At 37.2% G+C, this 16,533-nt stretch overlaps 1 protein-coding gene across 16 annotated transcripts in view; it reads right to left on the bottom strand.

Moving 5' to 3' along the window:
- TCF12 (transcription factor 12) overlaps positions 1 to 16,533 on the bottom strand; it is a 180,502-nt gene that overhangs the window by 123,533 nt on the left and 40,436 nt on the right. For 14 of the 16 annotated variants that reach the window (XM_068959074.1, XM_068959065.1, XM_068959071.1 and 11 more), the window contains 2 exons: positions 5,126 to 5,199; positions 1,414 to 1,482 (listed from right to left, as the gene is read on the bottom strand). In XM_068959074.1, the coding sequence (XP_068815175.1) occupies positions 1,414 to 1,482; positions 5,126 to 5,199 (143 nt within the window). Of the gene's footprint in view, positions 1 to 1,413; positions 1,483 to 5,125; positions 5,200 to 5,378; positions 5,444 to 5,770; positions 5,790 to 16,533 lie in introns of those variants that run through there. The other 2 variants (XM_068959081.1, XM_068959080.1) reach the window with 2 other exon arrangements.

The following is a 16,533-nucleotide window of genomic DNA, read 5'->3' as shown; positions in this document are numbered from 1 at the left end:
ACCACAGGATTATATGGCCGGTTTTCAGAGTGAACAGCAGTTACCAGTGCACTTTCCCCAAGGAACCATACTAGTACCAAATTTCTTCAACTATTCCATAAATATATCAAAAAAAGGGGGAGTAAATGAAGTGATAAATGTTGATTATAAAAAATATTTTAAACAGTCAGAACTACATGTTAGCGAAGTGTTGCAAATAAAGTTCTCTATAAAATTGGCAATTAAACAGCAGATCAAATTTGGAGCAGATGAACACAAAAGAAACGCATAGTAAAAATAACTGCAGTGATAACAATACGTGGTAACTACTGCAGCCAAAAGGAAAAAAAAAATAGTATCATTCTCCACAGGTTTTTAAGTGACATCACTTCAGAGCTCAGTGACAGTCAAAAAGGGCAAGACTTCATTCTTTAAGAATGAATAGGAAAGGAAGGAATGAATAAGAAAGAGATAGTGAAAATAAGTATTATTATGCTATTGCAAAAATTGATGACATACCCTCATCTTGAATAGTGCATGCAACAGTGATCATCCCAACTCTAAGTTATATTGGAGATGTAGAAAAGATGCAGAGAAGGGCATAAGAACTAACCAGAGATTTGTAACAGTTACTGTACACACAGAGACCAATAGATTATGATTCTTTAATTTGGCAGAGGAAAGACAGAAAATTGGCATTTAAAACAAAGATGTTCGTAAGTCAATGATTTTTTTTTTTCCATTAAGTGCACAGGTAACGATTAATCATTATTATTCGGAACACAAGAACATGGTATAAATAGTTAAATCACTGGTCATCACACTTAAAATAAACATCTCAATATTTTTGCCACAGAACGTTTAAGTCATTATTGTTGCCAAAAGTACAGCTAGAGTCAGAAAAAGTAACTACTCACAGAGAACAAATCCATCAGAAACTACAAGAACAGTGACCAAGAGGTTGAATCTGGCCAGGACCTCTCCTGTATCACTAATTGCTGAGATGAGCTGGGAGAGCACGCCAGGCAAAGGTGGCCAGAGTATTTGCTCCATACTTACATCCTTTCCTTAAGCATTGTTATTGGACACAATCAGGCCAACTACACTTAGCTAAACAGACCTTTGGCAGGAGCAAGGAAAAGAGGGAAAGGAAGATCTCCTTTATCCCATCTTCCACTGTCTTATTTAGTTAGCCTAGAAATAGTATGTACCTAACTTCCACCAAATTCCAATTCTATTTCATTGAAGATCACTTATCCTTACATGCTTTTGAAAATTCCAGTCAATACTGGTCCAATAATTTAAACTCTTATCCCATTCTGTCACTTTATTATGACTTTTAAAGGAAACCTCCACTGGAAGGCTGCAGGCAGATTTAAAAAACAAAACAACACAAAAACCCACCACATAAAAGAGAAAAAGAATAAGCAGTACCTCTTGAGGTTTCAACTTTTCTATGTCTGTGGAGAGGTCTGAGCTTTTTCCATGAAGACTGCCATTTTCCTGTAAACAGGTAAGTACAGTAGTAAGAACAATTAGGACAAGAGTAACATCCTGTATTGAAATCTATGGGAAAAAGCACTGGATTTTGTAGTCTTATTTTAGTAAATGTTTTACATGTTAACAAGATAATCATAACTTTTTTTTTTTTTAAGTCTATATGTCACCATAAGGCAGCATTTAGGAATTTAAAAGGCAAACAAACTGTATCATGCGCCTTGCTTTCTGAGAAACTGATCTCTTCTCTCCTAATGCAGACCTGCACGCTCATTTTAGCTCTTCTGCACACTCAGTCATCTGATCTGGCCACGGTATGAAGTAGCAGTCAGAAGTTATCTTTATGCAAAATTCTTTGAACTAGTAGCATAATGTGTTTCACTAGTTGAAAGCAAAAAAAAAAAAAAAAAAAAAAGGCAATACATCTTACTCAAAAGGTATTCAAACAAACTTGATCTGGACTGCTGTATGAAGTCCAGTGCTTTTCCGTTGATTTCAATGCAGAATAGAATTTCCCTTGTTCCACTTTTTGTGGAAAAACATGGCCATGGAATGAATTAATGTGCATCTTCTAACAACTATAAAATCTATATACGGACAGTATATATTTCTAGTGTTCACGGCCTTTTGGGGAAAACACAAAATTGGAGTTTTCCTTTAAAAGGAAAGGAATTCATTAAAAACACTTAAGAATTTAAGAAGTTTATTTAAAAGAAAATTGTTATAATTTAAATGATATTCCACACAAGCGTTCTTTCAATATAGGGCTCTAGAAAAAGCTGGTTTTCCCTCACCCATCATCTAATTTCTAAGTGCAATGAAGGCCAGGACAAAAATCAAAATTCATGGGCCAAACCTTCTGAATTTCTTTGGGTACCCACTTAACTTCAGTTCAACACTGCATCTAATCTGACTGCGGGGGACAAGTTTTTCTTACTGCTCCTCTGTGCCTGACAATCACATACCCCCTTGAACCCAAGGAGACACAGATGTTCTGTCGCCTTTCAACAGCTGGCACCAGAGACTTGCATCTCCTTTCTAAGACAAGTGCAGCGGGCCAAAGGGCAAGCTACAGCTCCGGTCAGCCGCTAGTCCCTAATCCCATCAGGAACGCTTCAGAGGCCAAGGGGCCAAGAGCCAACAGTTCACAGCTACAGGCATTCCCGCAGAGTTTTATGGACAGTCTAACATCAGGTTCTGTGCTAACACAAGACTTACTCTGGGCAAATTGACATCATTTAACAAGTTTTCCATAAAAAAAGGTAGCATAAGGTATCTGTAAAAATATTCAAATTATAATGAGAATCTTTCATTAGAATTTAGGACTATATTATTATTTTTCCACATGATTTCTGCTACCTTTTGACAAAGAAATTCCCTATTGAAGTGAAGGAAACTTTACCAAGTTAAAATTACATGAACAAGCACATAAACAGTATAAGAAACAGAGCAATTTTAAAATGGAACAGGCACATACAAAACATTATCCTGGGGGCAGGAGGGAGAGGTGAATTTGATTATTTCATTTTTAATTTATAAACTTAGAAAGTTTACATATGACTACTCGGTGTTTTTCTGTTCTAAATTTTAGAGTGAAGCACACAAAGTTGTACTATAAAATCATTAATCTCATCCACAAATAAAAAAATAGAAATAAGACTATGCATCAGTATTTTCAATTTTTTGAACTTCCTAAAAAATCAAAACAGCTTTAACTGCTAATCTGTAAAATTAAATGTAGTTTATAACATATTTAGTTTGAATCAGTAAATACTTATCAAAATAGCATGCTCCAGTTAAATGAACATACAGATTTTCATTGACTTTTTTTTTTTTTTTTTTTTTTTTTTTAAAACAAGCTCTAAATAAATGGTACTACGGAATAAACTCCCAATATCATCTCAAATTACTAACATGAGGAAAAAATCCTCTGCACTCGGACAGAAAAGGAAGAAATACTTGAATAACATTCTGGGGACAGATTCCACCAACTCTTAAGAAGATGCTCCGTTTGGCTAGAATCCAACTGACTTCAGCTAAAACTGTCCTATAACAATGATTCTGCAAGAATTGGTTCCTGGGAGGAAAAAATTGTATTTTTACACACTATTTTAAGTCTAAAGTTACAATTGCTGGGGGGAGAACCTGACAAGTAGTTAGTTAACATCTCTGTCTTCTGAAGTCTTCCATAAAACTTAAGCCATATTTACAGTTCTTCTGTTGCTCTTAATGATACACACAAATAGCACAGGCCTCTTTCCATGATTCTAGCTTCTGGTATACCTGTATTAGAGCACGAACATCTGCCTTTACTTTCACCTTTATTTAATATTATTTGTGGGGGGTTGATTGCGTGCATAAAAAACAAAAACACCCAGGCACCCCAACTTTACATTTTCCAAATGCCAACTAGCTGGCTCTCTCCCTACAAATAGATGTGATTAACACAGTCCCACAGCCTAGGATCACAAGCTCATAGTCCAGCTAGGCAAGGCTGTGATTGATTGATAGTGATTAGCAACTTCATAAATGAGTAAGTGTCAAAACACTAAATGCTTACAGTAAAAATACCAGTTACTAAGAACTGTGTAGTAAGTTTCCGTCTCAAATATAGAAAAGACTGGGATATCTAAAGGCTGGGCTTCATGCCTTAAGTTGCACAGGATATTTAAAAAGGATGCCTAATCTCTGCGTTACAGGCATCAGACAAATACAGCCCACAAATTTCTTCTATCCTTTTATTATAACTTATTTATTGAAGACCAAGGGGAAAAACTTAAGATTCCAGGATGAATCTTTCTAATACTCGCCTCTAAATTTAGGTACAGGTTTTGACAGTACCCACTGGGCTGGACAAGATCCACAGTCTCACAGTGTCCTCAATGCCCCACATCATTCCACAGCAAAAGAAAAGCCACAGAGCTACAGCTCTGCAGCTGACAGCTCTCTGGCACGAGGCTCCTGAATCAGAACAGAATATTTGAACTATGTTCCTCAGTTATGCTAGATGTTTCTATTAATTCATTAGGGACTTAAATCATTGGCTTCTTAGGGAGTAAATATTCAAAAATAGAAAACTGAGAAGATGAAAGGGAACACGATTAAAGGCGATTAAAGGAGAAACTTTGTTTTAGACATTTATTTGGGTTTTAACAAGTCAAGTTTATTGTAGGGTATTATTAAATAATACTGAAGAGTTTAGACCAGCAGGCAAGATGGATGCAGCTACAACAAGGATAGGATGAAGGTTTTTAGAAGGTGAAGCCTCTCTCTAACATCATGACACAGCACATGCTACAGCTAGGTAATGTTAATAGAGAGGCTAGAGTTCCCTACACTTTGCCAATAAATCTGCTCCTGAATAAGTAACATGACTTCTCCTTTAATTTTCTGAGGGTAAAGAAAACACATGCTACCATTCAATTATAGTTATATACTTTTATTCTCATAACTTCTAAATCTATATATTTTTTATCCTTAGAAACCTGAATTACTATTGCAGTATATCAAAGTCATTAAAGTCTCTAAAAGATGCTAGTCTGTTTATTTAAGGGGAGTTTACCCCTCAAAAGCTTTGCCAAATCATCTGCTGTTTTTCTTTGCACATTTCCATAAACTTTTAGAATGAATTATTAAGTGGGAACCTTACCCTTGAAGAGTCGTATGAAGGACTTGGTTGACCAGTTGCTCCCCAAGATGTGGCACTTGTTCGCTCATCCATACCTAGCAAGAAAAAGAAAAGTACAGACCTATAATAAAAGACAGTAAAAAGGCATAATGTTCTCTGAATTTGCTTTCAGCATCAATCTCCTCCACAAACTTAAAAACAGTAATTCTAAAAACAAAAAGTAAAGACAAACAAGTTCCTAGTTTTTAATGAAGCAGGCTACAAAGCAACCTACGCTTCTGGATGCCTGCAGCTGCTGAAAACTGGAGCATAAAAAGTCAAGAAGAACTGCCCATTTGCAGTGCCTTCACCACACAATGCGTAAGAAGTTAACTTGAGTAACAAAACAAACGCAACCATGGCAGTCTCACTTCCTGCACAGCTTGATTTATCTTGCACCTTAAGCACTGAATATTGCAGCACATACTGGGAAGTACTGTTATCTTCTCTTTGCTCTCACGTCTTGCTCAAATATTGAAAAAAAGTGCCAAACTATTTTCCCTGCTTGGTCTTTACACTTGCACTACCTGCAAGATATTTTAGCATAAAAAGACTAGACAGAGTGCTTTATACTTTCATTGCAACAAATAAAAATAATAATAAAAAAAACAAACAAAATCCACCCACCCTCCACACAGAAAGGTTCGTGGTGTCGTCTCTACTGATACAGGAATCTCTTAATTCTCTAACGGTTCTTTTAGAATCGGTTCCCTTTATGCAAATTTAGGCTACAGGTCAAAAGTGAAAGGGGAAGGAGAAAAGGGGGAGCTCTTTAAAGAGCATACATTCAAAAAATAGATTACCTAGCTAACAATTAGAAATACTCTTGCCAACACTTGTTCCAAGAAAATAATTACTCTCTATTCAAAGTTAATTATCGAAAACATCTTTTAAAACACATTCCAAAACAACTAACTGCAAAAAGTACCTGGATTTCTACAACCATTCATGTAGGATAAGATTGTTATTCTAGTAATTAGGCCTGATTACATGTATAGTCAGAACTTTTATTTATTTATTTTTGAGGGTGGAACAATTCCATCCTCAGCGGTGCACTTCCATGCGCCTTGGCCTGCAGAACGCCCCTAATTACTTTCTGCCTCCTGTTACCCAGGCTTCTCCCATGGTTTTGATGCATGGTAGAAATTCTTTACGAAGCTTTGTAGTATCACAATTTATAAATAAAAACCAAGTGCAAGTTACTCCACACAATCATCCTTAACCCCAAGCTTTATTATTAACTTACTGCAACTATAAAATTGTTCATGCGTATACATCAGACTGGACACATCACAAAAGAAAATACAAAAAAATACAAGCTGGTAGGCAAATAACTACCTATGGAGCAATAGTATTCTAATCATTATTTCCATAAGGAATGCATTTTATGAAGCTATAAAACACTGTTGCAACAAAGACAGCCTGCAGAAGGCATGTTAAACTGCAAGTACAGTGCAATCAGCCAGATGAAAACTACAGACTCCGTTTGTGTACTGCAGGAAAGCTCCTCAAGGCTGGAGAATGCTCCTTAGAAACGGGGGTCGGGGTGGGGGGGGGACAGTGGGGGGAAGGACGACACACAACTGAGCCAACAGTTGTGCAAGTTTGCTGCATTTTACAGCTGACAGCATTGTTGTTGTTTTATTGTAATTGATCCAGGAGCTGAGTAAAAACTCGTGGCTGGCACTGACAAAGGCAAAAGTAATCTTTTGGCACAACTGACTCTTTTCTGCCAGAAACAACAGCTCCAGTAATACAGTGATTATCATAACAAGTCTTCCATTGCTTTAGTTTCAAAAGGGACATATAGTAGGAGAAAAAAATATATATACAAAAAAATCTTACTGCAAGACAAAACATTTCTGAAAATCTAAGACACAGTACATTATAGAAACTTATTCAGGAAATATATCAGTAGATGATTTACATATAGACTGTTTAGATGCATGACCCCCAGTCAGCAAAACATATTATTCATTTTAAAAATTGAAGTCAATGGGACATGAGGACCTATTTAAAGGTTCTGCAAAATTAGCATGTGTATCATGAAAAAAATCATCTTTTTATTCAACCCTTTGTATTATGCAAATAAATTGTTTAAAGAAACCACTCTAAAACAAACTGTAACATTTTAACATGGGCAGGAAAATTAATTTCTAAGTTGTGTCCTCAGTTTGCTCTTCAAAACAAGAAACAAAAACTCCTGTACAGGCAGCCAGGTTAGTCAGGAACACTGTTGTTGTTTTCTGCAAGGTGTCTTCTTCCTCCTTTTCATGGTGCAGTACTTTTCCTCCACAAGCCAAAAACAGGCTGGCAGCTATATGTACTCTTTAATCAAAATTTGCACATATGCACACTTCAGAACCTCCTAGAAGACTATATGGAAAAGTTGGATACAGCCCACGGGGAACACCTGAGCTCCTGCTGCCCGGTGACGTTTCTGTCCCTTGGAGCGCTAGCACTGCTGCCCCGGCGGCCCCCATCAGCGCAGCGCAGCGCAGCATGCCCCCCCACGCCACCCCCCACCACGCACCCAAGCGATCCACAGCTGCCTCGCCGGCAATCCCCACCCCACGAAATCAGATACACTTCTGCAATGGCGCAAAAGGAACCTGTTCCCGTTTTTACACTATTTAATGTTTTTCTCCCCACCAATGACACAGACGGAAAACAACCCATCAAATGCTGCAAGAGACCAAAGTCACAGGAGCAGGGAACAACGAGGAGAATAAGACTAATGCAGTGACCCAAACAACATCTAGCAGACTGGGCACAAAGAAATAATACGTACTTCAGTATAGCTAAGTTGTAGTTCTACAACAGGAGCATAAGAGACACCTTCAAGACAGAGGACACTGTAACGGGAAGCAGCAACCCCTGAAGAGAGCACAGGCACCATCTTGGGTAATGAATTCAACGCAAGATCTCGAGGCAACAGTGCAGTCAAAAGGGTTCAACCATTTTCCCAGAAAATACAAAGCAGAAGGGAACTAGGGAGATTAACACCTTTATCTAACACCTTCTATGAGGAAACAGCGTTCAATTCTGCTATCCACTAACTCATCGAGGATGTTAAGAGGGCACAGAAAAACCGTAGGAGTTCTCAGGGCACTGAAAAGTATGCTGCACAGGGAAAGGCTCCAGTATCTCCACCTGTTTAGGCAATTCGAAAAGGTGGGAAATTCAACAATTGCCTGTAAATATCTTCATAAAAAACTAATAATACACTATCTGCAATCAAGGAGACAGAATTACAGTGAGGCCCTCCTCCCCTTCCCCTCCTTTTTTTTTTTTTTTTTTTTTAAAAGTAGGCATCGAGGATGGTTAAGTCATTGAAATGATTCACGAGTTGACTTCATATTTTTCGTCATCAAAATCGGTTACTTTTATAGAAGTTATGCTGTAGTTCAACTAAATAATTCCGTGAATTTCTCACTTGTACGAGGCGATTGAGCCGGCAGCCCCCCGCCCGGTTCTGGCCCACGAAGCGAAGGGTTCCTGCGCCCCACCGCCCTCCAGCTGGGACCCAGCCCGGCCCCAGGCAAGGCCGCGCGCTCCTCCCTCCTCTCAGCAACATCAGGCCAAGCTTTCAGAGGTGCTTTCTGCCTTTATAGTTTGAATCCTGCAAATATTTTAAGGTTTTTGCTTAACGTCACTTTTAAAACAGGATTGAGAGCATTTAAGGTTCTTTTAAAAGAACAGGGGAGGGGGGGGGGGGAATTGCTGCCTCGTTACTTCAACATACGTATTCATTCTGAAGAAACAAGTCCACATGCTCATCTAATAAAAAATTGGTTTTTACAATCAAACTGAAAATTGCTGTTCTTGGTGGTATAAGGTAAAGGAGACAATATTTAAAACTTATTTCAACAGACTCGGGGTCTAATGTTCTCGTAAACAAGATAATATACTTTATAGGGCTACCATCTGCTATGATGTTGAGCAAATAAATGATTTGACCAAAGAAATTACATTCTAGATTGTTATAGTAGGTACTCAAGGTATGAGTTTCTATCTTTTATAGTTTCTTTATCCAATTTGGTTTCAGAGTAATGATATTCCTTCAGATCAGATTCAACAACTAAAATCAATTGCAAAAAAACCTAGAGCACAAAACATAACATCGATTGTATTTTGCATCTTAGACACCCAAACAAATCAATCTACCATTAGACTCTATATTACAAAGGTCTAACATAAAGCATGACACAATAATTAGACACAATTATATTTTAGGTCTAGACTTTCTGGTGAGGGGATGCAACGAGAAATATGATATGACAAAGAAATACTATCTCAGTTAAAAAAATTTAAGAGTAGCTCTTAGCTTCTGCTTGTCGATTCCAAACAAAAAATATTTCTCAATAACAGACTTACTATTTTAACAGAATATAAGTGATCTTACCCTGTTAACAAAGTACTTAGAATTCATAACTCAAATAAAGAAGTAAAGGCACCAGAGAGAGATTTCCACATACATATTACCATGAAAAAAAAACACTTCTTAAAACAGAAAGGAGCTTTGACAAAAGATTTTACATGGGGGTCTTAATATATACAAAGCTACGGGCATTCATCAAATTGAGAGGAGAAATGAAACCCAGGCAAGCTATCAAGAGTCTAACCACTTAAGTGCCATTGGGATAAATTGAGATGCAATGTTATAATTAGATTGAAGACAAAACACTTTCATTTCAAGTAATATAAATAGAGGGATTTCCCCACCCCCCCTAAAAAAAAGACAAGGGGAAGTGTTTCAAATATGGAAAAAAAAAAAAAAAACCATGAGAAACTTCAAATCTCAATTTATAATATTTCCTGGAGAACATAACGACTGCATTACAGCATACAGTATAAAATACAGGTCAAAACTTCAGGTAATCTCGCAGTACCTGAAAGCAAAACAGAACACTCCACTATATTTAAACTGAGTGGACTCTTAAGTGGACTTTTTCTCATTTATAGTTTGTAAAGAAAAAGGAAAGAGGTCACATTATGGTACATCGGAAAAAGGAAGTCATTCTTGTTCCAAAGAGTTTCAACCACTCCGAGTCTTGTGGTCAGCCAGAAGGGGTGCTCAAACACCTGTCTCAAAATTGCATCTCGGTCTGAGTATACAAACTATATTTTGTCAATTGTTTTTGATTAAAATACGATTTGCCTGGTCAGTTCCTGCTGTTCTCCTCACTCCCCCAAATCAGGAAGGGAACTTCCTCATTGATAGCAAAATTGCCAGTATTTTTACTTACTTAGGGTACCTGTGAGAGTACCAAAGGAAAGGTATCTCTTTTTGTACCTTCTGCTCAACAGAAGGTCGATGAAAGTAGTATGGTTTTGTTGCAGAAAAATCTATCCTGAGACGAAGTAATTTGGTACAAACCCTAGACTCTACAGTTCTTTCATGAAACTTCCTGGGATAATTGTATTAAATTGCATCATGCTGCTCACTCTCCTCCCGGTACTGAGCCATGTATGAGATTGAGCAGTTAATTCATCGTGCTGTCCAAGAGAGAGAGTCTACTGTGCTTAGCTGTTAGTTTCATTTTGCTTACCTACAGCCAGGTTTATAAACCATATGAATAAAAGATCTTGTTAACTGCCTATAACTACACTTGATGGTAGACACATTAAAAGTGCAATGAAGACTATATTACAGAGATCAAAACCATCCTGAGGAGGCACTGGATATCTCAATTATTACCCATGAATTACTAACTTCCATTAGAATATTTTCTTTCTTTGTATTGTAAGATCAGTTTTAAATGCTAATAGTGACCATTAATAGCAGTAAATAAATTAGTTTCCATTTATGAAACTAATGAAATGCAAGAGTATAAGAATACACTGTTCACATAGCAAAGAATTAACTTGCATTGCAGGAGTGTTTATGGAGAAATTATTTTAAGAATATGCAATGAGAAATGCTACCCAAAATTAATTCCTATCCCCACAATAAGCAACAACAACTAGAACTTCAGCAGAACAAAGTAACTCAGCTTTTCAGGGCAATGACCAAAATTTGGACGAAAAGTAGCATTGACAGGTGTTAAAAAATCGCTTGTATCCTAAACAATCTAAAATTGCTTGTGCTCCTAACACAAGGAACAGCAAACAAACAATGCTTTTTAGGGAAAAATGCTTAAAATCTAAACTTTCATACAAAAAATGATATATAAGAACAGCACTCTCTCAGGATAGAAGACAGCTTCTGGCTGTACACTTAAACTCTCTCTAGTACAACAAAATATTTAAGTTGCATAGGTTGCATAAGAGAAAATGGAAAAATGTATGCTAGACTTACATAAAAATACTGAAAGCATCTTGTTTAGGAAAATTGATCAAAAGGTTTAATTTGTTTTAACAATATCTATTAACATCACAAGTCAGAACCAATAAAGCTGTTCCTGTAAAACTATGAAGTACGTTTTAGGGAGTTTTCCACTCATTACCTGATACAATTTCCTATGAAGAAGAAAAGATAGCCTCGCAAAACAGCTCTAAAAGCACTTACTACCTTCAAGTTAACTTCCCAAACAATTCCATTTGTTTCTTGTAAGAATGGTCCATGTACTCCCTACATGGTAAATATTAGGCTATAATTACTGTAATAACAGTACTCTCAAAAAAAAAAAGTCAAAAGTTGTCCATTTTCCTTTCCCTGGGTAGTTTCCTAGATTCTAAATCATGTCACGCACTGAATCATAATCCCTGGACACTTTAAATACAATATGACCTACTCATGGAATCTGTATGACCTACAATTGGAATTGGCATTTCCCACTCAAATGGTACCAAAAGAGAAAACTGCATATTGCTATGCCCCTATTGCCAGGAAATGGGTATCAGGTAGAGTTCAGAGAGGAGGGCATACTTACAGTAGTGTGTGTAATATACTATACATGGGTTATTTGTGTACACTTATTCAGATAGTTTAAATATAAGCTACACTAAAAAAGTATAAAAATTATATGAACTGGTAAGAAAAAAATGGAAATTCCCTACAAGTCAGCAGTGACACTGGGAAAACTGCACAGTAAAATTATTCTTTTTATCTGAAAAAAATTTTTACTTATTAAAACAAGCCTTAAGTATTATTCTTCCACCCAATTTAAGCTTAAAATTATAAAAGAAAAATTAAAATGCTAATCTTCACAAATTATATCTATATATATAAATTTTTACACCTGTGCACCCACAAAGTATGTCACAAAACCTCCCTGGTTACAAACACGAACAAGGCAAACCAGCTTACAGATCAAACCTTTGCAGGGGTTTAACATGCAAATACATATACTGTTATCAAGTTGCATCCTGCTGCTCATTCTCTTCTCTATATTGAAGCATAAAGTTTCAGATTCAATAGTTCTGACAAGCAAGTCTCAGTCCCTAAAATATAAGATATAATAATAATCCTTTCTACTGGCAATTTTTTCTGTGGTTACTTTAGTTATGACTCCACAGCTTTAAATAACACACACACACACCTCCCAAATCAAGACCAAGTCACAAGACTGCGCTCACTAGGCCAAAAATATTCCAACCTTAATCTCATAGTCAACAGTTACTGTTACCAATTGTGTTACAACATTACTGAAAACTACTATATCAAGCACCACAGCAACTCAAAACAACACAACCTGAGTTTCGCAGCGTGTTACTGGGATGCTATGCAACTGAGAGCCTAACTCACAGGCAAAAAAAAAAAAAAACACTATAAATGTGACAGGTTTTGTAACAACGTGTCTAAAAATGTATTAAGAATAACTGATTTCAGTCTTTCACTGTATCACAAGATGTCCAATAAACTATGACCCTCTTGAAAACATGCCAGTAAATAGTCCAGGTTATTAGTACAGTCAGCAAAGTAGCAGGAACTCCAAGATCAACTTGAGATCAGTATCATACCGTAGTGTAAACGGTTGTAATGCATCTTTACCCATGCAAAATTAAGATATAATTTGCATTACACAATTGCAAAAAATTAAAAATACTTCACTGATACTACAAGATAGTTAATGCATTCATTAACACTCACAGCTGTGAAAGACCCCTTCTGATATATCAGTTTAAGAGCAGAGGGAAAAAAGGCCTGAAAAAAATATTCATTTATAAGCAACATCATTATATTTTGAATTTCCTAGCTCATGTGAGTCGAAGCAGATAAAAATATCAAACAAAAACCTTGCATCTCAGTACGTCAGGATTTTTGAATGTCGTTTAAGCATAATGGCAAATAGCACAGCCAAGGAAAGGCCAATGCAATTCCACATTTACACTTCTATGATTAGAAGCAAAGATATTTACAGATATGCAATTAAGATCATAGGAGTCCGAATCTGATCTTCAGAAGACCTAGACCAAGTTATTTTCTAAAAGCATGTGGAGGATATTTTTACTTTACTAGGGTGCACAGTATCTTCTTGATGTTAAATTTTTGGCTGCCCAACACTTCTGCAAACATAAAGCCTATTTATTAGCAACATGGCATCTTATAGTAGAAAAGCAATAGCCTGTACTGCCAGTGGTGCCTTCTGCTACTTTTTTAATTTCCCTTCCTCAATATAGAGAGGCTTCTTCCAACCACTTCTTTGACACGTCTTTTGTTGATATTTTTGATCTTCATTCTCAAAGCAAGATGTGAATTTTTTTTGTTAAAATAGAGAAATCTGGCTTTAGATTTAGATCAGGATATCTGCCCAAACGTTTGCTGAATCAAGCTCCATGCTGCCTCGGATGCTAACTGTGCGCTGAGCCTGTCAGTCAGGCTGCGCGTTGACAGCTCTCCTCCCATGAACGGGAGTGCAGGCCGGTCTGCGATGCAGCTCAGCCTCCTACATCACCAAGCGAGGTGGAAGGAAGATTGCTGCCCGATGTAAATGGGCCTGGCACTGCTACCTAACAGCATTTCTGCAACTGAAATGCCTGAGGGAGCCTGGTTATCTTCAATCCCCTCAAAAGTTTGCTTCTGTTCATTAGGTGTTTTCACAAATTCCTTTTATTTGAAAAAGATACTGTTCCACTCTTTAACCGAGATGTCTCAACACATCTCGATGAAGTATTAAGCTGCTTGATGCTCACATTTGCCAGTTTTTTTCCTTCATAAGGAAGAAGCGTCAGCTGACCTAGTACTTTCTGCTTCTTGTTTGAACGTTTTTCTGCTGCTATATCCACGTTGTTACAGCTTACATGAATGGAAAGATTATCTTCCTAACCTTTAAGAGATCAGAGACACAGAAATAAGAACCCTAGAGCAGCCAAGCCTGCCCATTCTGCACTATGCTCTTCAAATGCCAAAGAATAATTACAGTAATTTAACTTCATTGATTCAGCAGAAACGTCCAACTGTTCTGAAAAGAACTTGAAGTAGTAGCACACTAACTCCAAAACAGCTCATTTTTCTATTCCAGAAAATTAGTAAAACTGGCGGGATCTGGGTCTGGTGGAAACGAGTCCAGCAATATCTGTATTTACCCATACAGATTTTAAAGTTTCTCCAACTTTACCTCTTAACCCAAAAGAAAGATTGATATTTTCCTGTTTAAATACTTCCCTGCTCTTTGTATTTCTTCTGCTATCCTTTCACTTAATACTCCTTGCTCTGGTTGGACTGCTTAACATCTCTCCATGGCTTAAATCCCAAAACACACTTCTATAGAAAGGTGATTTTTCAATGCTTTTCTTGTAACAAATGTTATATGAGCTAAAAACATTCTTAATAAAATGTACCTTAGAAACTATATATACTTTAGAAACAGAACTTGATGGAAATAATACTCGAGTAACCCATCTTTAAATTGGCTTTATTCTCTAACAACGTTGTAGCTGGAACTGACATAGCTATTACCATTAAAGTACACCACCTGCCCCGTTTTCTTTTTCTTTTTTGACTGAGGGCAAGTTGCACTTTAAGTAAACAGAAAAATTTGCTGCAGTTTCTCAAAATATGCTGTTACAGCAGCTCTGCAGGTTATAGCTTGAAAATGCTGAAAACCAATAAAATCCAGTACAGTCTTTCTATGCTAAAAAAGCATCCTTACCTGATAATTTTCCTTTCTACAATAATAATACAGCATTTAAACACCTCTGATCATAAGATGGTCTACAGTCAAAAAGCAAGCAGCAATCAATAATTATATCAATTTAAAAAAAAAAAGCCTCCTCCTACGATGTTTTAGAGCTCTTTCTATGAAGGTATAAAACAATCTCACAACTTAATTCTGAGGGATGCAAGATTTACAGGAATGAAGAACGCATTTCTGAATATTTAATAAGAACAGGGAAACTAATAATTTTACATTAAACTTAAGACAAATAATGAATAATTTTATATTACAGATGAGTAAGAATAAGAACCAGAAAGAAAAAAAAATGGAAAAAAAAACCGCTTTCCACTGCACAAAGCAGGTAACCATCAGTCGTGCAGACATAGCTTGCAAACAGATCTGTTAGTTAGTAAGCAAGTTACAGTAACACGACCGTGCAAAGCAAGCCTTCAAACGGGCTAATAAGATATACCAACTTCTCCTAAGGGATTTTGATGCAGGAACCACTGCCAGACAACACCTTATGAGTCAAATTTTATGCATGCAAACACAAGTCTATCTTACTAACACCTAAACGGCTGGCTGCCACCCAAAGGGGGCCATTCTGCTTTCCTTAACACTTTTGCGGCCCCGCTGCCCATCTCAGTACTTTTCTGTTCCTCCCTCATACTAGTGCTAGCACTCGCTGGACCCTGCAGTAAACCAGGTCAGGAAGGAACCAGCAGAAACTGAGCCATAGAAAAGCCTTGCTGGTTTCCCGCTAGATAGCTCACAGAAGTATTTCACAACAGGGCCAGAGAAATACCAGTGCTGGCACAAAGGCAGGGGAGGGAACACAAGAACAAGGCCAGGGCCAAAGTCAGGCCTGTGTGACGGGCCAGGGCAGCAAGGCCACGAGCTGCGAGACCGACGGCCTCCTAAATCTGTGGCGAGTTCTTCAGGAAGAAAACTACAGCGTTGCAGGGCGAGGCATAAAATTCTGCAGCCTCCTTTGGGACCGTTGGCTTCATTGGACTATCGATGCTACGCCAGTGTGTCAGAAAAAAAAAAGTGAAGAAATGCATTCTTGAATTACCCCAAGCATCTGTAATCTTCACGAAAACCTTAAAAACATGAAAAGTATCAGGGCAGAAACAGGTTACCACAGACTTCGACACCGCCAAACTCATGTGCATACTCATTCACTAGAATTTTAGCTAAAACTTACAGGAAAAGTAACTTACTTTTCCCCTGTTCCTTCTGTAGTTAAAAAGAAAAGTAGTAAGAATTTTCATTTAAAAGTTTTTGAAGTACATTTTGCATCTTAGCCAAAACACATCTTGGGTCCTGTACGCCAATTAAATAGCT

This window comes from Struthio camelus, chromosome 12, assembly GCF_040807025.1.
Source record: "Struthio camelus isolate bStrCam1 chromosome 12, bStrCam1.hap1, whole genome shotgun sequence".
Classification (NCBI taxonomy): Eukaryota; Metazoa; Chordata; class Aves; order Struthioniformes; family Struthionidae; genus Struthio; species Struthio camelus.
Note: the sequence above shows the minus strand (reverse complement) of the source record. Positions and strands in the feature narration are given on the sequence as shown.